We start from the raw sequence: 24354 nt of genomic DNA, 5'->3' as shown, positions 1-24354 counted from the left end.
AGTTGTCAGGCTTGGAAGGGACCTCAAGGCTCAGCCAGCTCCAACCCCCTGCCATGGGCAGGGACACCTCACACCACAGCAGGTTGCTCACAGCCACATCCAGCCTGGCTACAAACACCTCCAGGGATGAGGCTTCCACCACCTCCCTGGGCAACCTGTGCCAGGCTCTCACCACCCTCCTGGGGAAGAGCTTCTTCCTAACATCCAATCTGAGTCACTTTCTGAACCATTTAATCATGAAATAGTAGAAGCCCCATCCTTGGAAATTTTACAGGCCAGGGGCTCTGAGCAACCTGGGCTGGTGGGAGGTGTCCCTGCCCATGGCAGGGGGTTGGATCTGGATGATTCATAGATGCATAGAGTGGTTTGTGTTGGAAGGGACCTTTAAGATCATCAAATTCCACCCACCCTGATCTTTAAGATCCCTTCCCTGTTAGGAAGAAGCTTTTCACCATGAGTGTGGTGAGAGACTGGCACAGGCTGCCCAGGGAGGTGGTAGAAGCCTCATCCCTGGAGGTCTTTAAGGCCAGGCTGGATGTGGCTGTGAGCAACCTTCTGTGGTGTGAGGTGTCCCTGCCCATGGCAGTGGGGTTGGAACCAGATGATCCTTGAGGTCCCTTAATCATCAATACTTTTGCTAGCAGAAGGCAGCACTGCACTGAACTGTTGTCTTTGTTACTTTCATGCACGTTGGGAAAAGATTTGGCTTTAAAATAGCAGCTGCAAAACAAACCCAAACCAAAACAGATGAATTTGCAGCCCTTGCTTGATCCACATTGGCTTTCTGTGGCTATTTTTGTGGCCCTTTAAAAGTGGGCTGCTCACATTCCCCTGATTCCTGTGGCTTTTGAGATGCAGCTAACAAAGAGAATTAAGGTTAAGGTCACTTGAATTGAGCACAGAAGCTGCATCCATAAGGGCTTTAAACACCAATTTAATTGGTGTTAATTTGGTAATGGAGGTAATATTAATTGGTAATAATGAGAAGTCTGGAGCACCTCTGCTATGAGGACAGACTGAGGGAGTTGGAGTTGTGCAGTGTGGAGAAGAGAAGCCTCCAAGGAGACCTAACTGTGGCCTTCCAGTATCTGAAGTGGGCTACAAGAAAGCTGGGGAGGGACTTTTGAGGGTGTCAGGGAGGGATAGAGCTGGGGGGGATGGAGCAAAACTAGAAGTGGGGAGATTGAGATTGGATGTGAGGAAGAAGTTCTTCCCCAGGAGGGTGGTGAGAGCCTGGCACAGGTTACGCAGGGAGGTGGTGGAAGCCTCATCCCTGGAGGTGTTTGCAGCCAGGCTGGATGTGGCTGTGAGCAACCTGCTGTAGTGTGAGGTGTCCCTGCCCATGGCAGGGGGTTGGAACTGGCTGAGCCTTGAGGTCTCTTCCAACCCTGACAATTCTGTGATTCTATGATCTGAGTGCAAACAATAAGGCTAAAAATGCCACGAGGTCTGTGGTGACAGGTTGGACTTGATGACCTTTGAGGTCTCTTCCAACCTTGGTGATTCAGTGAAATAAAACAACATCAAAGTGTTTTGGTTTGAGCTGCACTGAGAACTCCAAAAAGAAGCTGGAGGTCTGGCCTAAAAACCATCCCAAAGCTGCTTCCTTCACCTTATAAGCCCAGGCTGGATGAGGCTCTGGCCAGCCTGATCTAGTGTGGGGTGTCCCTGCCCATGGCAGGGGGGTTGGAACTGGATGATCCTTGTGGTCCCTTCCAACCCTGACTGATACTATGATACTATGACCTCATTGCCCTCTACAGCTACCTGAAGGGAGGTTGTAGCCAGGAAGGGGTTGGTCTCTTCTCCCAGGCACCCAGCACCAGAACAAGAGGACACAGTCTCAAGCTGTGCCAGGGGAAGTTTAGACTTGAGGTGAGGAGAAAGTTCTTCACTGAAAGAGTCATTAGCCATTGGGATGTGCTGCCCAGGGAGGTGGTGGAGTCACCATCCCTGGAGGTGTTCCAGAGGGAATTGGATGTGGCACTTGGTGCCATGGTCTAGTCATGAGGTCTGTGGTGACAGGTTGGACTCGATGATCCTGGAGGTCTCTTCCAACCTTAGCTATACTGTGGTACTGTGATAAGGGATTTGCTTCATTTGGAAATGGTTTGTTTGCACTTTACTGCAGAGCCCTTCAGAGTCCCTCACTGCTGCTGGCCTTTATGCTCCACCAGAGCAAAGCTGAGCTGGGCTCTCGGCTGCCTGAGAGGCAGAGCCGCACCTCTCAGGCAGTATCTCCTCCCTGAGTCATCACACCAGAGCCTGCTTGAAGAGTTAGGGTGGGGAAGGCAGGCTTTTTCTGGCTCCAGATTGGGGGGGGGAGAAGTAGGGGGGGATGGGAAAGAAGAAATTTACTGTAAAAGCTGACAAATATACCCCAAATAGACCCTTCAGAGCTTCCGGTGCGAGCCCAGCAGCGACAGCAAAAAAAAGGCAGAGAAAAAAAAGAAGAAAAAGGAGATTAAAAAAAAAAACAACAACCCCAAAGTCTGCAGAAGATATTTCAGTTCCCCCCCAAGGTTGACCTCCAGAAATAAAAATACTACCAGCACAGCTGCTTTTCCACTCCTCAAGGGTGTACCAGGCCACCACAGCTGAACCACGGCAAAAGGACTTTTGGCCTCAGCGCCCGGTTCTTCGTAAAGAGAGAGCAATGGGATCAGGTAGAAAGAGTTTGGGGAAAGGATGGCTCTTATCATGGCCTTCTACAGGAAGCACTTGGGCTACACAGGTTGATGGAATGCTTTGGGTTGGAATCATGGAATCAGGGAATTGTCAGGGTTGGAAGGGACCTCAAGGCTCAGCCAGCTCCAACCCCCCTGCCATGGGCAGGGACACCTCACAGCACAGCAGGTTGCTCACAGCCACATCCAGCCTGGCTGCAAACACCTCCAGGGATGAGGCTTCTACCACCTCCCTGGGCAACCTGTGCCAGGCTCTCACCACACTCATGGTAAAAAGCTTCTTCCTAACAGGGAAGGGATCTTAAAGATCAGGGGGGTTGGAATTTGATGATCTTAAAGGTCCCTTCCAACACAAACCACTCTATGAATCTGTGAATCATCCAGATCCAACCCCACTCCCTGCCATGGGCAGGGACACCTCCCACCAGCCCAGGTTGCTCAGAGCCCCTGGCCTTAAAAACTTCCAGGGATAAGGCTTCTAGTACCTCCCTGGGCAACCTGTGCCAGCATCTCACCACCCTCACACAACTGCAGGACCACAAACCAGCCATAGAATCATTGAATCACAGAATTGTCAGGGTTGGAAGAGACCTCAAGGCTCAGCCAGTTCCAACTCCCTGCCATGGGCAGGGACACTTCACACCACAGCAGGTTGCTCACAGCCACATCCAGCCTGGCTGCAAAAGCCTCCAGGGATGAGGCTTCCACCACCTCCCTGGGCAACCTGTGCCAGGCTCTCACCACCCTCATGGGGAGGAACCTCCTTAACAGACACTATATCTTGATTTGCAACAGCTTTCTGCAGCTGGAACAGTGTGAAGCATCAGAAGGCAGAGAGAAGAGAAAGGATCTTGTCCAACCAGCAGGAAGCCTTGCAAGAGGTTCTCCATGTAAATATATTTTAGCTCATGGCAATGCTTCTGCCTGGCTGCCTCCCCAGTGCACGACGTGTGTGCACACTCAGGCTCCTTTCATCAATGTTATCTCTCACTGTATTTGTTGAAAGCCAACAGAAGTCCAGCAACAAAAGTCCAGCACAAACTTTGAAGACTCCTGAGTAATCTTTCTAAGTGGCTGGATAACACAGCAGCTAATGCAAAGGTCTCTGCCACGAGCAAGGTGTGTGCAAGCTGCTGGTCCACAAGCGTGTGCTGGTGGCTCAGAGATGGGGCTAGCCCCAGGGATGGGGCTTCTAGTGCCTCCCTGGGCTACCTGCTCCAGCATCTCACCACCCTCACACAACTGCAGGACCACAAACCAGCCATAGAATCATTGACTCATAGAATTGTTAGGGTTGGAAGGGAGCTTAAAGCTCATCCAGTTCCAACCCCCCCTGCCACGGGCAGGGACACCTCCCACCAGCCCAGGCTGCTCAAGGCCTCACCCAGCCTGGCCTTCACCACCACATCCACAGCCTCCCTGGGCAGCCTGTGCCAGTCTCTCCCCACCCTCACTGTCAAGAAGCTCTTCCTAATCTCCAGGCCCAATGTGCCCTGCTCAAGCTCCAGTCCATTCCTTCCCCTATCACTACAAGCCCTTGTGATGCACAGCAGGGCACTGCCAAACACCCAACCCAAGCAACTTCAGGAGCTGTCTTCCTCTACTAATTTTTTTTTGTTAATGCAGAAAGTGGAGGGAAGATAATGGCAAAAAAAACACCAAACCCAAACCAGCTGCTGGAAGGCTGCAGGTATTGAAGTGTGACAAGTTTCAGATCACTAAAACCTTCAGCCTTCAGCCACTCCTGAGCTACAGAGCAGCTGAAACCTTCCTTCCCTCCAAACAAGTCAGAACCATTTCCCATCAGGCTCATTCTCAGTTTGAAACCCCTCTGCTAGTGGCTTGAAGAGCTTGCAGGGGCTCCCTGCCTGCACCAGCAAATGCCACCCTTGTCCCTGCTCCAGAAGATTTACTGTTTCTTGGCTCACACACACTGCCCTGAGACCTGAGATAAGCCTTATCAAACTCATCAGTGTTAACAGGGTAAATATTTTTCTCTTTGCTTCTTTCATCTGCCAGCATAATAAAAAATTGCAAAGAAACACAAGAAAAGACTTTCCCCTTCCCCCTCCCCCCCACCCCCCCTCCCCCTTATTTGCAGTAATACCAAACAAAAAAAAAGGCAAACAGCAGCTCTGGGCTAGCAAGAAAAGAACAATTTAGATCTCAGTTAACCAACTCAGGAATTGCTGCCTGGGATATCCAAGATAAAATCACCTTAGGCAGATCACAGAATCACCAAGGTTGGAAGAGGCCTCAAAGATCACCAAGTCCAAGCTGTCACCACAGACCTCATGGCTAAACCATGGCTCCAAGTGCCACATCCAGTCCCCTCTGGAACACCTCCAGGGATGGGGACTCCACCACCTCCCTGGGCAGCACATCCCAATGGCTAACAACTCTCTATGGGAAGAACTTTCTCCTCACCTGCAGCCTAAACTTCCCCTGGCACAGCTTGAGACTGTGTCCTCTTGTTCTGGTGCTGCTTGCCTGGGAGAAGAGACCAACCCCCTCCTGGCTACAACCTCCTTTGTGGTAGTTGTAGAGAGCAATGAGGTCTCCCCTGAGCCTCCTCTTCTCCAGGCTAAGCAACCCCAGCTCCCTCAGCCTCTCCTCACAGGGCTGTGCTCCAGACCCCTCCCCAGCCTCATTGCCCTTCTCTGGACACCTCCAAGTCTCTCAATGTCCTTCTTAAACTGAGGAGCCCAGAACTGGACACACGACTCAAGGTGTGGCCTAAGCAGTGCTGAGCACAGGGGCACATCTCTGGCACCAAACTTGTAAAATCATCTGTGTAGTGATAAAACTTCTCTCATCCCAGACATTTATCCAATTAATTTGTTTAGAGGGATCTTTGGTTTGTCCATTGCAACCCTGACATTCTATGATTGTATAATTCTATGTGAGGAACAAGTTCTGCACCAGGAGGGTGGTGGAACACTGGAAGAAGTTGCCCAGGAAGGTAGCTGAGGCCCCATCTCAGATCAAGGCATGGGGGGGGGTGAGTGTGTTGGACTCTATGACCTCCAGAGCTCCCTTCCAACCTCTCCTATTCTGTGAGGAGAGGAGAGGTTCGGAGAGGTTCGGAGAGGTTCGGAGAGGAGAGGAGAGGAGAGGAGAGGAGAGGTTCGGAGAGGAGAGGTTCGGAGAGGTTCGGAGAGGTTCGGAGAGGAGAGGTTCGGAGAGGAGAGGTTCGGAGAGGAGAGGTTCGGAGAGAGGAGAGGAGAGGTTCGGAGAGGTTCGGAGAGGTTCGGAGAGGAGAGGTTCGGAGAGGAGAGGAGAGGTTCGGGGAGGGGAGGGGAGGGGAGGGGGAGGGGAGGGGAGGGGAGGGGAGAAGAGAAGAGAAGAGAAGAGAAGAGAAGAGAAGAGAAGAGAAGAGAAGAGAAGAGAAGAGAAGAGAAGAGAAGAGAAGAGAAGAGAAGAGAAGAGAAGAGAAGAGAAGAGAAGAGAAGAGAAGAGAAGAGAAGAGAAGAGAAGAGAAGAGAAGAGAAGAGAAGAGAAGAGAAGAGACGAGACGAGACGAGACGAGACGAGACGAGACGAGACGAGACGAGACGAGACGAGACCAGGTTGGAAGAGACCTTCAGGATCATCCTGTCCAACCCACCAACCAATCCAACACCACCTAAACAACTAACCCATGGCACCAAGCACCCCCTCAAGTCTCCTCCTGAACCCCTCCAAGATTGGTGACTCCACCACCTCCCCGGGCAGCCCATTCCCATGGGCAATCATTGCTTGCTCCATTGTCTTGTCAGTAGCCTTCCCACCTGCAATTCTGTGTCTCAAGGCTCCAGATCTGCACATCAAGGCCCATTAGAAGGAGTGAACACCCAAAGGACTCAATGTGCAGCTCGTTTTGTGCTTCTGCCACAACCAAATCACCTCTGAAGTGCTACCTTTGTGTTTTGTAAACAACCCAAGCAAGGAAACCTGCCCCGGAGAGGATCATTGGCCCTGCTCTTTGTCTCACCGGGGACGGGGCCTGGAGTAAAGCTGGAGCTAGATGCAAAGCACTGAGCAAACACCTGGGGCAGAGAATCTGCTCTATAATAAACAGGAGACCTCAGGAGCATGAGCAAAAGAGCTGAGTGATGGTTCATTGCTCAGCAGAAGGAAATGAACTCAGGAGGGTTCTGAGCATAATGAAATCAACAGACTAAATGTTTTGCTGGCTTCCCAACAACTCAGGACAGCCTTTGATTAGGCCTCTTTCTGCTCTTCTACAGAGCACTGCTAGCAGCCAAAGTCAGTGAAACACTGATTTGTCAGCTCTGGACTTATCATAGTATCAGTCAGGGTTGGAAGGGACCACAAGGATCATCCAGTTCCAACCCTCCTGCCATGGGCAAGGACACCCCACACTAGATCAGCCTGGCCACAGCCTCAGCCAGCCTGGGCTTAAACACTTCCAGGGCTGGGGCCTCAACCACCTCCCTGGACAACCCATTCCAGGGCTTCACCACTCTCATGGGGAAGAACTTCCTCCTCCCCTCCAGCCTGAATCTCCCCACCTCCAGCTTCATTCCATTCCCCCTAGTCCTATCACTGCCTGAGATCCTGAGCAGTCCCTCCCCAGCCTTGGTGCATCAGTATCCTTATTTTCAGGGGTTCATCTGCAGCTGGAAGGCTGTTAGGAATCAAATGAACTTCGGATTCTAGCAGGTCTGTGTGCTCTTGTACCCTGCCTGTGCCTTTCTTGGGGCCATGGTATGCTTTTGATTATTGCCTCCTTCACCTCTCCAGATCACAGAATCAGAGAATGGCTCAGGTTGGAAGGGACCACAGAGATCTTCTAACTCCAACCTCCCTGCCATGGGCAGGGACACCTCTCACCTGGACTTGGTTGCTCAAGGCCTCATCCAACCTGGCCTTGAACATCTCCAAGGAGAGGGCATCCACAACTTCTTTGAGAAACCTGTTCCACTGTCTCACCACCCTCATACTGATGAGTCCCTTCCTCAGCTCCAATCTAACCCTGCTCTCCCTCAGCTTCAAACCATTCCCCCTTGTCCTGTCTCCACACACCCTCAGGAAAAGTCTCTCTGCAGCCTTCCTGTAGGATCCCTTCATGTACTACCAGGCAGCTCTAAGGTCCTTCTGGAGCCTTCTCCTCTCCAGCTCCCTCAGCCTGTCCTCATAGCAGAGGTGCTCTTGTAGCCTCCTCTGGACTTACTCCAACAGCTCTGTGTCCTTCTTATGCTGGGGACACCAGAGCTGGATGTTGGAAGTGGGGTCTCAGCAGAGTCAAGGGGCAGAATCCCCTCTCTTGCCCTGCCAGCTCCTGGGGAGCTGCCCAGCAACCAACACCCCCCAAAGGTCAAACAAGAGCTGGAAGCATTGACCATGTAGTGGTGAGGGCTACCAAAGATTCTCTGTTTCAGAACAAGACAACCTCTCTTGCAAAAGGGAAGCTGAGATAGACAGAAAGTGTCTTAACCATGAGTCTCACCCTCACAGCCTAATTCCTCCCAGCCCATAATACTCTTTCCATTTTAGTAGTGCAGGCTTTCCACTGAATTGCTTCTGTGGTCATTTGTAGAGCCTGGCACCTGCTTTGTAAAGCATGGATGGGCTCAGCTTTCATGCTATCCATCTTTCCCAGTGGGGTCTTAGCAAAATGAAAACTCCCAGGGTGCTGCATCTTGCAGTTTCACCTCTCAGTCTCATTAGCTGAGACTCTCAGAAAAGCTCTAAGGAGCCCTACAGCTGTGCTGGGCAGAAAGGGCTTCATGCACTTCAAAAAGCCTTTGGGAAGAGGCTTCAGAGGTGCCAAAGCTCAGCTGGACCCAAGCAGTCAGTGGAACAGTTAAATAGCTGAATGCCTGCCCTCTGTGCTGAAGTCCTGCCACAGGAACTGAGGTGTCCAAAGCATCCTCACCCAGCCAAAAGCATCACTTCAATGTCCAACTCTTGCACAATTTCACCCTGCTCATAACAGAAACCATCTGCATGAAAGGGCTGCACACTGTGATTCCAAAATACAGCATGGAGTAACTACCAGGGACCCCCATCACAACAGGGACATGGACCTGCTGGAGAGGGCCCAGAGAAGGGCCAGGGAGATCATCAGAGGGTTGAAGAACTTCTCCTACAGGGACAGGCTGAAAGAATTGGGGCTGTTCAGCCTGGGGAAGAGAAGCTCTGGGCAGAACTTCAGCTGCATTTCAATATCTGCAGGGGACCTGCAGGAAAAGCTGGGGAGGGACTGTTTAGAAGGGCTTGGAGTGATAGGATGAGAGGCAATGGTTTGAAACTGGAGCAGGGGAGATTTGGGTTGGGCATCAAGAGGAAGTTCTGCACAATGAGAGGGGCAAGACACTGGAACAGGTTACAGTCTCACAGTATCACCAAGGCTGGAAGAGACCTCAAAGGTCATCAAGTCCAACCTGTCACCACAGACCTCATGGCTAAACCATGGCTCCAAGTGCCACATCCAATCCCCTCTTGAACACCTCCAGGGATGGGGACTCCACCACCTCCCTGGGCAGCACATCCCAATGGCTAAAAGCTCTCTCTGGGAAGAACTTTCTCCTTACCTCTAGCCTAAACTTCCCCTGGCACAGCTTGGGACTGTGTCCTCTCATTCTGGTGCTGGTTGCCTGGGAGAAGAGACCAACCCCCTCCTGGCTACAATCTCCCTTCAGGGAGTTGTAGAGAGCAATGAGGTCTCCCCTGAGCCTCCTCTTCTCCAGGCTAAACAATCCCAGCTCCCTCAGCCTCCCAGAGATGTCCTAGAGGCCCCATCCCTGGAGACATTCATAGCCTTGCTGTGTCCCTGTGCAGCCTGCTCTGGTTGGAGATGTCCCTGCTGCCTGCAGGGGCTTGGACAAGATGCCCTTGGAATGTCCCTTCCAACCCAATACCCACACAAAGCCAAACAAGAGGGTAGCTGGTGCTACCCTGGGGCTGCCAGGCTGCACTGGGCCTTCTCCCATTCAGCAGAATGGTGCCAGAAGCTGGGAAGCCCCAGCCAGTCACTTCTGCTGTGCTGTGGGAGGGCAGGCTTTCGGGCTGAGACAGCCTGGGGTTTTGCTGGGCGGAAGCTCCCTGTGCAGCTCTCTGTGCCGTGACCCTGGGGGAACCATTTCCAGCACACAGGGCCAGCCATGCAGGACTCCCTGGAGGACAAGAGCCTCTGCCCACAGCAGCTGAGGCCAAAGTCTGTTAGGTTTTCTTCTGTTGCTGCAAGGGCTTTCTACAGAGAGGAGTCCCCTACAGAAGGAGCCCTTCAGAAGATGTCCATGAGCCCTCTGGTGGGGTCTCAGGATGGGGAGACACTGGCACAGGTTGCCCAGTGAGGTCCTGGATGTCTCCTCCTTGGAGGTGTTCAAGGCCAGGTTGGATGAGGCCTTCAGCAGCCTGGCCTAGAGGAAGGTATCCCTAGAGCAGGGGGGTTGGAACTGGATGATCTTTAAGGTCCCTTCCAACCCAAACCCATTCTGTGAACCTCTGAAGGGAGTTCTTGTGCCACTCTTAGCTTTCAGTCTGGGAGAGGTTGTTCTTCTTTGGTGGCTTTGTGTTGTTTGGTTTTGCTGTCATGGCTGGGGAAAGTGTGGGGAAATTTCATTTCTCTCTACAAGTAGCTGAAAGGAGATGGTAGTGAGGTGGGGGCTGGCCTCTTCTCTCTAAAACATTAGGTTGTTAGTATTGCTTTGTCACTGCAGAAAAGCAAACCCCAACCAACCCAACCAACAAACCATTAATGGACTTCTGAGGTGGAAGATTAGATTCAATTCCTGAATCTAATCATCTTGCAGCATGCTCCACATCCTCTGCCTACTGATTCTGCCATCAGCAGGAGATGAAGAAGGAAAGAAGGTGTGTTGTTGCTGCAGTGCTCCCACTTGCTGCTTAATGCTTGGCAGAGCAATGGAAGCAGGATTGAGCAGGCAGTCAGAGCTTCTTGCTGCAGTGTGCAATATCCTTGCACAAACACATCTGTGAGTTCCAAAGTATTCAGCTGAAAAAAAAGCCCCAAGATAGATATGCCAGAGAGAGAAAAGAGCACATAGAAGGGACTCATGGAATGGTAGGGGTTGGAAGGGACCTCTGAAGATCACTGAGTCAAACACCCCCCTGCCAGAGCAGGATCAGCCAGGGCAGGTCACACAGAACACATCCACACTGGTCTTGAATGTGGTCTCCAGAGAAGGAGACTCCACAACCTCTCTGGGCAGCCTGCTCCAGGGCTCCAGCACCCTCACTCCCAAGAAGTTTCTCCTCATGCTGAGCTGGAACTTGTTGTGTTCCACTTTGCATTCACTGCCCCTTGTCCTACCACAGGACACCACTGAAAAGAGCCTGACCCCTTCTCCTTGGCACCCACCCCTCAGATAACTATAAACATGGATAAGATCTCTTCTCAGTCTCCTCTGAACAGCCCCAGCTCAGAAAGAAGCTCTGAAAGAAGCTCAGAAAGGCAGCTGCATAGCAACCCAACCTCTGCACAGCCCCCAGGCTGTCATATGAAGCAGATTAATGTGAGATCCAGAGCAGGTAAGTCACTTTGTGCAAGCAATCAGATCCTTGCAGCCTGGTGTAATTCCAGGTCAGTGCAACAGCACAGTGCAAGGCAGAGGATGGCAGCAGGGCTGCAAAGCTGAGCATCCAGGCAGGGAGAATGAAAACCCTGCCAGAAGCAAACACCTACCTGTGTTGTGATGAGTGAATTACTCAGGCAAAGGTGGGCCAGGGGGGAGTGAAATCATCTTGCAAACAGGCAGACTTATTTCCTGTCAAGTCATAACTGGATTGCCCTCACTTGCTTTGGTCCTTATCTTTATTAATTAGCTGAGAAAACACAACCCCAAACCCACAACAACAACAACAACAAGCAGCGAAAAGAAACCTCCACCAAAGTTCCATATCAAACAAATGACCCAGAAAGAAGATTTCTTACAGGTTTCACTTTTCAAAAGGGAAAGAAAAATCTTCTGGCCTGTAACCACTGTGCCCTTTGATAGCAGACCTGCATCCTGTTATTGTTTTTAATGAATCATAGTCTTCCACTTGATTCATAGTGATGAATGCCAACAAAGCAGCAAAGGGGCAACATCCCAGCTGGGGGGGAAAAATAACCCCAGCCCTAGCATCATGCCTTACTGCCCTGCTTCTCTTCATGAGGCTCATCTCCCATGCTATGGGAGATAAACTTCCTTAGCTCATGGCACCCTTCAGCTAGACCTCAGTTAGGGGGGGGAAGAGAAAAAAGCCCCAAACCAGAGCTCACTTACATTTTTGCCAGTGCATATTCTGAGGCAGGGTGGAAGGTGTTTGTCTCTTGGATGAAGGTGGCTTGGCTCTTTAACAGCTGCTCTGTGTTTGACTCCTTTGGGAGGATGTGACCAGTGGCTCTCAGGACGTCCCTGGCAGCTTTTTAAAAGCCCCATGTTCCCGCTGCAGCCTCTGATGTCATCACATCCTCCAACCACAACCACTTCTCTATTTCCCTTGCTCTCTGCCTGCTGCTCTTGGTGATGCTCAGCAGTGGGCTCTGGAAGATATGATGCACAGAAAAGCACTTTGGCATCACCCAAGGGTGGCTGCACCAAGAGCCCACCCTGCAGCCTGCCACTCCTGGGGATTTCAGCACAGATTGGCAAGGTGAGGTCAGGAGGTTACACAGCAGCACAAAACCCCAATAATCATAGAAGGGTAGGGGTTGGAAGGGACCTCCAGAAACCTCTCTTCACTCAGGAGATTCAGAGAGAGCTCTCCACTGCCTGCAGGACCACCTGCAGAGCTCAGCTCACCTCCTCACTCAGCAGATTCATTCTCTGCTTGGCCTAGGGGCAAGGGCTCTGGTAGGAAGCTGGGGGAAATAGGAAAGGTTTGGGGGAATTCCCTGCCAAGAACCTTCCTTCTCATCATCAACAGCAAGGCTACAGCTTTGTGTCCCCTACATACAGAGCTGCTCAGGCCTTGGGATAGTGACAATGTCAACTGACCTTAGAATCATAGAGTCAATAAGGTTGAGAAAAGACCTCAGAGATCATCCAGTCCAACCTGTCACCCAAGAGCTCATGGCTACTAAACCATGGCTTCAAGTGCCACATCCCATCCCCACTTGAATGCCTAAATCATCAAGTCCAACCCCCCCTGCCAAAACAAAGCTCTTTCACTAAGATTTTGACTTTCTGCAGCACTGAGGATGTTTTTTTTCTCAAGCAATAAGAGAAGAGAAGGCTCTGAGGAGATCTAATTGTGGCCTTCCAAGATCTGAAGGGAGCTACAAGCAAGCTGGGGAGGGTGTCAGGGAGTGACAGGACTGGGGGGGATGGAGCAAAAGTAGAAGTGGGGAGATTGAGATTGTATGTCAGGAAGAAGTTCTTCCCCACGGGGGTAGTGAGAGCCTGGCACAGGCTGCCCAGGGAGGTGGTGGAAGCCTCATCCCTGGAGGTGTTTGCAGCCAGGCTGGAGGTGGCTGTGAGCAACCTGCTGTAGTGTGAGGTGTCCCTGCCCATGGCAGGGGGTTGGAGCTGGCTGAGCCTTGAGGTCCCTTCCAACCCTGACAATTCTATGAGTCAATGATTCTATGGCTGGTTTGTGGTCCTGCAGTTGTGTGAGGGTGGTGAGATGCTGGAATAGGTTGGCCAGGGAGGTACTAGAAGCCACATCCCTGGAAGCTGGAGGTGGGGAGATTCAGGCTAGATGTGAGGAGGAGGTTCTTCACCATGAGAGTGGTGAGACCCTGGAATGGGTTGTCCAGGGAGGTGGTTGGGGCCCTGTCCCTGGGGGTGTTTAAGAGCAGGCTGGATGAGGCTCTGGCCAGGCTGATCTAGTGTGGGGTGTCCCTGCCCATGGCAGGGGGGTTGGAACTAGATGATCCTTGTGATCCCTTCCAACCCTGAATGAAACTATGAAACTAAGTTTTAAGGCCAGAGGCTCTGAGCAAGCTGGGCTGGTGGGAGGTGTCCCTGCCCATGGCAGGGGGGGTTGGAACTGGGTGCTCCTTGAGGTCCTTTCCAAGCCTGGCAGTTCAATGGATCTATAACTACTGGGTTCATACACTGCAGCTGCCCTGCCCCAGCCCAGGCTCCCTGCCTGCCCCTTTAAATGTGCAACCCTCCTGAAACACACAACTTGAGTGCTTGCTCCTCCTGCCTTATGAGAATCTCAACTCCCAGGGGCCACTAAATTTGAACTTCTGAGGAAACACCTGTAAACACTTCAGGCCTCATTAAATGAGGACCTCCTTCATTTAAAAAAAGAAACCTCTTTGTTGTTGTTTGGTTTGGGGTTGGGCTTTTTTTTGGGGGGGGGGGAGGCTGTGTTTTTTTCTGTTGTTTTGATCAAAATGAAACATTTCCTCCCAAAGAAGAGAAGGCCCTTCCAGAACAGGCTTGTTACAGTAGATTGGAGTTTGCTTCTAAACAGAGCTTCCTTTTGCTTCCAGCCCAAACTGAGCTGGGCTGGCAATTTTATTCCAGGAGGCAATTCCCCACATCAGCTGGGGGGTGATTTCAATCCACCACGAGGCTGCAAAGTCAAAGGAAGGCTGAGAGAGCCTTGCCATGGCACTTCTGTTGTTAAGAACAGCACCATTCTATCCTAGCACACTGTTGCATGAGCAGCACTTAAACCTCTTAACATTCCTACCTCTCAAAACCACAGAATCACTGAGTGTTGGGGGCTGGAAGGGACCTTGAAAGATCATAGTATCAGTCAGGGTTGGAAGGGACCACAGGGATCATCTAGTTCCAACCCCCCTGCCATGGGCAGGGACACCCCACACTGAAGTGTGCTGAAGAGCTTCATGGTAGCAGGCAATCTATTAGCTAGCACTGCACAGATGGGCAGCTAAGCTGGAGTCAAATTCAGAGCCCAGTGGAACCAGGTGAATCACAGAATCATGGAATTGTTTGGCTTGGAAGAGACCTCTAAGATCATCCAGTCCAGCCAGCAACCCAACCCCACCATGGCCACCAAACCCTGTCCCCAAGTGCCATGGCCACAGGGTTCTTGAACACCTCCAGGGATGGGGACTCCACCACCTCCCTGGGCAGCCTGTTCTTGCACAGGCAAGAGTCAGCCAAAGGTTGCAGCAGATCCCAGTTGATCTCTGCAGCTGATCTCAGCAAGGATGGCAAGAGTGGAGTGCAGAGATGAATCAGATTGCCTGTGCCCCCTCTCCTTTTCCAGCCAAGAAGGTCCAAGTGCAGGAGAGAGATGCCCAGCATCAGCCTTTCCTTCTTTAAGGTACTAGGGATGTGTTCCTCATCAGACAATACTTGCTGGAAAACCAAGGCATCAGCCACAGCACTCAGAAATCTGCAGCTCCCCTGCTAATAAACCACCCAGCACCACCAGCAGCTAAGAGATTCACCTCAGCACTCAAAGACATTTGGGGGTTCTTTGGGGTTTTGTTTTTGCTCTGTTCTGTTCCCCCATTGCAAGGGAGGGCCAGGAGCAGAGCTGAAGGAAGAGCTGGAGACAGAATCACCAAGGTTGGAAGAGACCTCAAAAATCATCAAGTCCAACCTGTCACCACAGACCTCATGGCTAAACCATGGCACCAAGTGCCACATCCAATCCCCTCTTCAACACCTCCAGGGATGGGGACTCCACCACCTCCCTGGGCAGCACATCCCAGTGGCAAATTACTCTCTATGGGGAGAACTTTCTCACCTCCAGTCTAAACTTCCCCTGGCACAGCTTGAGACTGTGTCCTCTTGTTCTGGTGCTGCTTGCCTGGGAGAAGAGACCAACCCCCACCTGGCTCCAACCTCCCTTCAGGGAGTTGGAGAGAGCAAGAAGGTCTCCCCTGAGCCTCCTCTTCTCCAGGCTAAGCAACCCCAGCTCCCTCAGCCTCTCCTCACAGGCCTGTGCTCAAGGCCTCTCCCCAGCCTCATTGCCCTTCTCTGGACATCTCATCATGGAACACAGCCTGAGGCAGCTTTGCTCAAGGCCCTAGAAGAAATCTGCAGTAGGGCTGGGAACAGAGGCCAAACCTTTTGGGGACAGCCTTGTGTAGAAGTCTGCTTGCTAACTGTGTGCTTCCTGGGGAGTCTCTCACCTTCTCCTGTCATTTCTTTTTCCTTTCCTTTTCTAATACTGCAAGCAACATTGGAGCAAGCATGGCACAACCAACTCAGTGATAGTTGGTCTTTTTGTTTTTATGTGAGCCTCACACCTCCCACTTCACCCTCTGAAACAAGTTCTGATTCATACCTGCAGCTTTGATAAGGAACAAATGATGCACTCTTCATACATGCTTGGTGCTAGAGACGGAGCCCTGGGGCACTGAAAGTCACCATAGACCTTATGACCTCTCAAAGAGTGAGGATCTGACCCTGGGGCATTCCACATCCACTCCAGGGTCACTGCACATAGTTTTTTTGCCCCATGAAGCTTAGTCAAAGAAATCAGAAAGAAATCAGAAGGAAATCAGAAAGAAATGATAGAATGATTTGAGTTGGAAAGGACCTTCAAGATCATCCAGTCCCGACCCCCCTGCCATGGGCAGGGACACCTCCCACCAGCCCAGCTTGCTCAAGGCCTCATCCAGCCTGGCCTTGAACCCCTCCAGGGAGGGGGCAGTTAGAGCACTCAACTCACACTGTGGAAGCAACCCATCCCAAACAGCTACCAGGGGCTGAACAAGCCACAGCCAGTGAAGCCTTGTGCCCAGCTCAGCAGGGTAAGGCAGGGACTTCAGTGCCTCCTTTCACACTCAGATTTTGGCCCAGGCTTGCCAAAAGCCAACCAACTGCATTTTTCCAAGCTCAGGGCTTTAAGCAGGTGCTAGATAGTCTACAATCAGCTCAGATCTCCTGCCAGAAAGCACAGTGTCACCCTGCTTCTAGCTAGTTCCCTCACAGCATGACCCTTGCCACTGTTACCGAGGCAGAAGCCGGAGCGCCGCTTGTGTCACAAGGAAAGTGAAGTCACAAGCACCTGGTCCCTCCTGTGAAACATTCATGCTGAGAGTGCTCTCTGAGCACCTCAGCCCCAGAGTTTCACAGAGAAACAGAACTCAGCAGCTTGGGCAGCATCCTCGTGCCTGCCTTGCCCTGAAACCTGCGATGTACAGCTGCAGAGGAGTGGGCAGAGAGCTGCCAGAGCCCCGTGCTGAGCTGTGAAACGACACAGCAGTTCCTGCTGCTTCATTCAGCAGTTGCTTTTCCGTGAGCTCCTTCAAACACCTGGGGAAACCCCTTGAGGGTGCAGCTGGTTCTGAAAACCCAGGACGTTTGCTTTTCCCAGGACACGAGCAGCAGGGGAAGTCAGAGAGAGCTCTCCACTGCCTGCAGGACCACCTGCAGAGCTCAGCTCACCTCCTCACTCAGCAGATTCATTCTCTACTTGGCCTAGGGGCAAGGGCTCTGGTAGGAAGCTGGGGGAAATAGGAAAGGTTTGGAGGAATTCCCTGCCAAGAACCTTCCTTCTCATCATCAACAGCAAGGCTACAGCTTTGTGTCCCCTACATACAGAGCTGCTCAGGCCTTGGGATAGTGAGAATGCCAACTGACCTTAGAATCATAGAGTCAATAAGGTTGGGAAGAGACCTCAGAGATCATCAAGTCCAACCTGTCACCCAAGAGCTCATGGCTACTAAACCATGGCACCAAGTGCCACATCCCATCCCCTCTTGAACACCTCCAGGGATGGGGACTCCACCTGGATTTGGAAAGCAAGAGCTGTGCCAGCTTCATTTAGATCTTGTGCTTAAGAGAGGGCAGAAGATTTTCAAACTGATTTCACAGAACACCCAGAATTGTTTGGCTTGGAAAAGGCCTCCAGGATCATCCAGTCCAAGCAGCAGCCCAACACCACCATGGCCATCAAACCATGTCCCCAAGTGCCATGGCCACAGGGTTCTTGAACCCCTCCAGGGATGGGGACTCCACCACCTCCCTGGGCAGCCTGTGCCAATCCTTGACCACTCTTGCAGCAAAGAAATTGTTCCTCATCTCCAACCTAACCCTGCCCTGGCACAATTTCAGACCATTTCCTCTCCTTCTATCACCTGGTACTAGGCAGAAGAGACCAACTCCCACCTGACTGCAAGCTCCTTTCACATCAGTTCCCACAATCACAATCACTATTGGTATCATAGTATCATTGCATCAGTCAGGGTTGGAAGGGACCACAAGGATCATCCAGTTCCAACCCCCCTGCCATGGACAGGGACACCCCACACCAGATCAGCCTGGCCAGAGCCTCATCCAGGGCTTAAACACCTCCAGGGACAGGGCCCCAACCACCTCCCTGGACAACCCATTCCAGGGCTTCACCACTCTCATGGGGAAGAACTTCCTCCCCACCTCCAGCCTGAATCTCCCCACCTCCAGCTTCATTCCATTCCCCCTAGTCCTATCACTCCCTGAGATCCTGAGCAGTCCCTCCCCAGCCTTCCTGTAGCCTCCTTCAGATACTGGAAGGCCACAATGAGGTCACCTCAGAGCCTTCTCTTCCCCAGACTGAAAAGCCCCAACTCCTTCAGTCTGTCCTCACAGGAGAGGTGCTCCAGCCCTCTGCTCATCCTCCTGGCCCTGCTCTGGACACCTTCCAGCACTGTCCTGAAGCTGTCCTCAGCAGCATTCAGAGGGGAAATGAGGCAAAAGCCACAGTTTAGGCAAAAAGCAAAAGAAATCAGCTTTTGCTGCTGGTGGTGCCTGCCGAATCAGTTTGCTGCCTAAAGCTTTGTATTAGTTGGGTGCAAATGCCACCTGCTGGCCACCTTCCCGTCGAGCTGCGTGGGGTTTAGGGCTCCACACTTGTGCTAGCAGACTGACAAAGCAAAGATGAGCAGGTCTGCAGCTGCACAGGCACCAAGTCCTGCAGCTCAGCCTTGGGTGATCTGCTCTGCAGCACTCACTACAGTCAGGAACTCTTTAACAGCCCCAAAAGAAAGAGACTACATTACCTAAGAGCCTGCTCCAGGCCAAGCTCCTGTGGTCTTCTGGCACTAGGTTGGTAACAGAAAGAACTCTCCAGAGGGAATTTTAAGTGGTGCTCCAGAAAGAGAGCAGAGGAACCAAAGCTGGCAGCAGTGAAGCAGTGGCACAGGCAATAACATGGCTGCCACAGCTGGTCACAGGTAGCTCAGGTTGGTCTTTAAACCACAAAGGTTTGGATTAAGGAATCACATAGAAGAAAGGAAATGTGCTCAAACCAGTTCTCAAACAGACAGAAAGGTGCTGCCTGCAGCTCGATTTGCATAAAGGCTTCCCTCAGGCCAAAGCCTCAGGGCAATCCCAAGCACCAATATAGGCTGGGCAGGGACTGGCTTGAGAGTAGCCCTGAAGGAAAGGATTTGGGGGTGCTGATGGAGGAGAAGCTCAGCAGGAGCCAGCAGAGAGCACTTGCAGCCCAGAGAGCCAAGCAGAGCCTGGGCTGCAGCAAGAGAAGTGTGGCCAGCAGGGCCAGGGAGGGGATTCTGCCCCTCTGCTCCACTCTGCTGAGACCACAGCTGCAGCTCTGGGGCCAGTTCTGGAGCCTCTGTGACAGGAAGGTTCTGGAGGTGCTGGAAGGTGTCCAGAGAAGGGCCACAAGGATGAGCAGAGGGCTGGAGCTGCTCTGCTCTGGGGACAGACTGAGGGAGTTGGGGTTGTGCAGTCTGGAGAAGAGAAGGCTCTGAGGAGACCTAATTGTGGCCTTCCAGGATCTGCAGGGGGCTACAAGAAAGCTGGGGAGGGACTTCTGAGGGTGTCAGGGAGGGATAGGACTGGGGGGGGATGGAGCAAAACTAGAAATGGGGAGATTGAGATTGGATGTGAGGAAGAAGTTGTTCCTCATGAGGGTGGTGAGAGACTGGCACAGGATGCACAGGGAGGTGGTGGTGCTCAGGGAGGCATCAAGTTTGACCTTGAATGACTCCAAGGATGAGGCCTCCCCCACATCCCTGAGCAGCCTGCTCCAGTGTCCCAGCACTCTCACTGTGCAGAACTTCCTCCTGATGTGCAGCCTGCATCTACCCTGCTCCAGTTTCAAACCACTGCCTCTTGTCAATCAGAGAATCATGGAATCAGTAAGGTTGGAAAAGACCTCAGAGATCATCAAGTCCAACCTAATGCCCAACACCTCCTGACAACTAAACCATGGCTCCAAGTGCCACATCCAATCCCCTCTTGAACACCTCCAGGGATGGGGACTCCACCACCTCCCTGGGCAGCACATCCCAATGGCCAATTCCTCTCTCTGGGAAGAACTTTCTCCTCACCTCCAGCCTAAACTTCCCCTGGCACAGCTTGAGACTGTGTTCTCTTGTTCTGGTGCTGGTTGTCCTGTCACTTCAAGTCCCTCCCCAGCCTTCCTGTAGGTCCCCTTGTGATACTGAAGTGTAGTTAGAAGGTCTCCCTGGAGCCTTCTCTTCTCCAGGCTGAGCAACTCTCCCAGCCTGTCCCCATAGCAGAGGTGCTCCAGCCCTCTGCTCATCTTTGTGGCCTCCTCTGGACCTGCTCCAGCCCTCTGCTCATCTTTGTGGCCTCCTCTGGAGCTGCTCCAGCCCTCTGCTCATCTTTGTGGCCTCCTCTGGACCTGCTCCAGCCCTCTGGTTATGTTTGTGGCCTCCTCTGGACCCGCTCCAGCAGGTCCATCTCCTGTTGTGCTGAGGGCAACACAGCTGGACACAGCACTCCAGGGGAGGTCTCACCAGAGCAGAGTGGCAGAATCACCTCCCTTGGTCTGCAGGCCACAGCAGCTGCCATACAGATTCTCTCTGGCTAATCCTTTGGGGGCTGTGGTATCATCTGCTGTCACTTTGCATTAGGGTGTCACCTCTGCCCCAGCCTTAACTGCAATTGTAACAGTCTGGGAGACCTCACCCCAAATATTAAGAGAGCCAGTTCCAGGTTGCCTATTGGCTTAGAGCAGGCCAGGTGATTTCCAAAGAAAGAATCTGAAGTTGCTTTGGTGTTTGCTGAAGGGCAGAATTTCCATATTGGCCAAAGCTCCCCAGGGCTTGGATTACACATTAAACAGTCTTAAACTCATTGACTCCTTCACAACTGCAGGGAGTGAGGGCACAAAGCCTGGGTCTGCTGGAGTTCAAGTACACTGCACAGAGATGTGCCAAATGCAGGCAGGCCACAGCCAGGGGAATAAATTCAGAGCTTTCAGAAAGAGGCTGCCAATGGTGACCTGAAAGCTGTGGGGAACACTTGGCCACAGGTAACTTACTTTCTGTGCCTGTCTCCCTCTCTGCTCTGGGTGAAGATGAAGGGCTGGGCACTGCCACTCACCTGCTGAGCTGAGTGGATGGTCTACAGCAGCCTTTGTGCTTGCAGCCTGCACTCACACAGACTCCCCCAGATGCCCTTGGCAAGGCAGCAGGTGGGAAGGTGAACACTTGGCTCTGCAGCCAGCATCCTTGGGGTGTTCATCACAGTCAGTCCTGTGCTGTGGAAGAGACAGACATTCACTGGAGCCTGACAGGCAGGGAAGAAAAGAATTAACCTCACAGTATCACAGCATCACAGCACCAGAGTATCACCGAGGTTGGAAGAGACCTCAAGGATCATCGAGTCCAACCTGTCACCACAGACCTCAGGACTAAACCATGGCTCCAAGTGCCACATCCAATCCCCTCTGGAACACCTCCAGGGATGGGGACTCCACCACCTCCCTGGGCAGCACATTCCAATGGCTAACAACTCTCCCTGTGAAGAACTTTCTCCTCACCTCCAGCCTAAACTTCCCCTGGCACAGCTTGAGACTGTGTCCTCTTGTTCTGGTGCTGCTTGCCTGGGAGGAGAGACCAACCCCCTCCTGGCTACAACCTCCCTTCAGGTAGTTGTAGAGGGCAATGAGGCCACCCCTGAGCCTCCTCTTCTCCAGGCTAAGCAACCCCAGCTCCCTCAGCCTCTCCTCACAGGGCTGTGCTCCAGACCCCTCCCCAGCCTTGTTGCCCTTCTCTGGACACCTTCAAGTCTCTCAATGTCCTTCTTAAACTGAGGAGCCCAGAACTGGACACAGGACTCAAGGTGCAGCCTAACCAAAGCAGAGTCCAGGGCACAATGACCTCCCTGCTCCTGCTGGCCACACTGTTCCTGATGCAGGCCAGGATGCCATTGGCCCTCTTGGCCCCCTGGGCACACTGCAGGCTCATGTTTAGGAAGCTGTCAATCAGCACCCCCAGGTCCCTCTCTGTTTGGGAGCTCTCAGCCACTCTGACCCCAGCCTGTAGCTCTGCCTGGGGTTGCTGTGGCCAAAGTGCAGCCCCTGGCACTTGGACTTGTTGAATGCCATCCTGTTGGCCTCTGCCCATCTGTCCAGTCGGTCGAGGTCCCTCTGCAGAGCCTTTCTACCCTCTAACTGACCAACATCTGCCCCTAACTTGGTGTCATCTGCAAATTTGCTGATGTCTGACTCAATCCCCTCCTCCAGATGATCAATGAAGATGTTAAAGAGGCTGGGGTCCAGCACTGAGCCCTGGGGGACGCCACTGGTGACTGGCTGCCAGCTGGCTGTGGCAACCATTCACCACCACTCAACCTCTCAGCAGCCAGCAGCAGAAACCAACCTTTTGGAGGTGTAAGGTCAGAGTGCAGGGCACAAAATATCTGCATCATGCTGCTGGTGGTGGTGAAGGGTCTCCAGAATTTGCATGAAGTTTCCTGTGCTGCCTGATAAGATCAGAGCAAAGCAAACCAAGGCAGCTCATACCGCTCCAATGCGAAGTGGCTGCAGCCAGGTAAGGAAGGACTTTCCCAGCCAAACCATTTCAATAGTGTGAAAATATTATGACTCAGTTGTTCTGATTTGTTGCACTTGCAGCCCTGCAAGGCAAATGAAAGCAGCACACACACAAATGGGACTGAGCTGAGATGCTACACACTTGAGTGCGAGGGAAAGCATTGTTTGCAGTTTCAATTCCGAGCTTTGTCAGTGCTCAATTTACTCCAAACCAACTCTGTTTTCTAAACAGCCACCACCAATGGAACAAGTGCAGCCCTTTAACTGAGGCTGAAAGACTCAAAGCACCACAGTGAATCCTGCCCTGGTATTCAATCACTGGAGGCTCAGGACCTGAAGGAGCTGTTTGGTTTGCTGTGTTGAAAGGAATAAGCAATAAGAACAGAAAAAGCCAACCAACATCCCCTAGCCTCAGTACAACACACCCAGCCAACCCCCAAAGTCACAGACACAGAGCACCAAGTTCAGGAGCCAGGTAGGAATGCTCCCCAGGAGGGCTGAGCTCTGTTTCCACCCTCAGTGACAGACCACATCCAGAGAAGGGCAACAAGGCTGGGGAGAGGCCTCGAGCACAGCTCTGTGAGGAGAGGCTGAGGGAGCTGGGGTTGCTTAGCCTGGAGAAGAGGAGGCCCAGGGCAGACCTCATTGCTGTCTACAACTCTCAGAAGAGAGGTTATAGCCGGGTGGGGGTTGGTCTCTTCTGGCAGGCAACCAGCACCAGAACAAGAGGACACAGTCTCAAGCTGTGCCAGGGGAAGTTCAGGCTGGATGTCAGGAAGAAATTCTTCCCAGCAAGAGAGTTGTTAGCCATTGGGATGTGCTGCCCAGGGAGGTGGTGGAGTCACCATCCCTGGAGGTGTTCAAGAGGGGATTGGGTGTGGCACTTGGTGCCATGGTTTAGTAGTCATGAGGTCTTGGGTGACAGGTTGGACTTGTTGATCTTTGAGGTCTTTTCCAACCTTATTGACTCTATGATTCTATGACTCTATGATCACAGAGTGCCTCAGCCAAAGGGCATTGCTGCATTCCTCCTGCAAGCTCAGTGCTCCACAGCAGGACTGCTCTCTGTCTGGGGGCTGCAAAGGGATACAGAATCCTTCATTCATCTCACAGATTCATGGAATGGTTTGGAAGGGACTTTAAAGACCACCCAGTTCCAACCCCCTGCCCACCTCCCACCAGCCCAGGTTGCTCTGGCCTTGAACAGCTCCAGGGAGGAGGCATCCACAGCCTCCCTGGGCATCCTGTTCCAGTGTCTCCCCACCCTTGATGGAAAGAATGTCTTTTTGATGTGTATCTGCTGGGCTGTCTCCTGCAGGAGTCATGACACCCCCTGCCCAGCATCCCAAAGGCTCCTCTTCCATTCCACCCAGAAAGAGGGCAGGCAGCAGCAGCACAGGAAGGCAGGACACAACATGTCTCGTGGGGATGATTGCATTTGCTTCTGGCTGTGACATGTTTTATGGGGACCATTCCACTTTTATGGCTGGTTGTGTTTGGCTCAAGGCATAAGCAGCCTGATGAAGTGCAGCTTTCTCTTGCTGACTCCCAGTGAAAACAACCCTCTTGGCCTGCAGGATGAGAGAGATTTGCTCAGTGTCTGAGGGGTTGTGAGAGCAGTGGGAGAAAGAGTGTGAGCAAGTCAAATGTGCCCTCTGGGACTGAGATCTGAGCTCTCAAGTTTTCTTTCCCCACTTCCAGCTGGTTTGCTTTAGCTTCAAATCTGTTAACATTTTGGAGCTTATCTTAAAGGACCAGCACCTGGAATCAAGTGGTCAAGAGTATATCTCCATTTCATTGAGAAAAGCCAATCCCAGGGACTTGAACTGCAGAGAAGTACTTGCAAACATGAGCCTGAGAGGGTTCAAGATTCAAGAACAGACTAGAGATAGGAAAACACAGAAGGTTGTTTACTCCTCTTTATCTCAAGGTTTTGAGGACCAGGTTTGTGATTTCAGAGCATTAAAAGCTGGGGACAGCACAGGAGCTGGGCACATTGGCTCAGTCAGCAAAGCCTTGCTGCAGC

The 24354-nt window shown here is 52.2% G+C and overlaps 1 protein-coding gene across 2 annotated transcripts in view; it reads right to left on the bottom strand.

The window, feature by feature from the left end:
* The window catches only part of POU2AF1 (POU class 2 homeobox associating factor 1), a 93238-nt gene that overhangs the window by 20091 nt on the left and 48793 nt on the right, over nt 1-24354 (bottom strand). For both annotated transcript variants that reach the window (XM_068159943.1, XM_068159944.1), the window contains 2 exons: nt 20876-21032; nt 11924-12183 (listed from right to left, as the gene is read on the bottom strand). In XM_068159943.1, coding sequence (XP_068016044.1) covers nt 11924-11939 — 16 coding nt within the window. In that variant the 5' untranslated portion in view covers nt 11940-12183; nt 20876-21032. The remainder of the gene's footprint in view (nt 1-11923; nt 12184-20875; nt 21033-24354) is intronic.

The sequence above is a fragment of the Melanerpes formicivorus genome, unplaced genomic scaffold, assembly GCF_026170545.1.
Source record: "Melanerpes formicivorus ecotype bairdi unplaced genomic scaffold, bMelFor1.0.p_v2 SCAF_47, whole genome shotgun sequence".
Classification (NCBI taxonomy): domain Eukaryota; kingdom Metazoa; phylum Chordata; class Aves; order Piciformes; family Picidae; genus Melanerpes; species Melanerpes formicivorus.
Note: the sequence above shows the minus strand (reverse complement) of the source record. Positions and strands in the feature narration are given on the sequence as shown.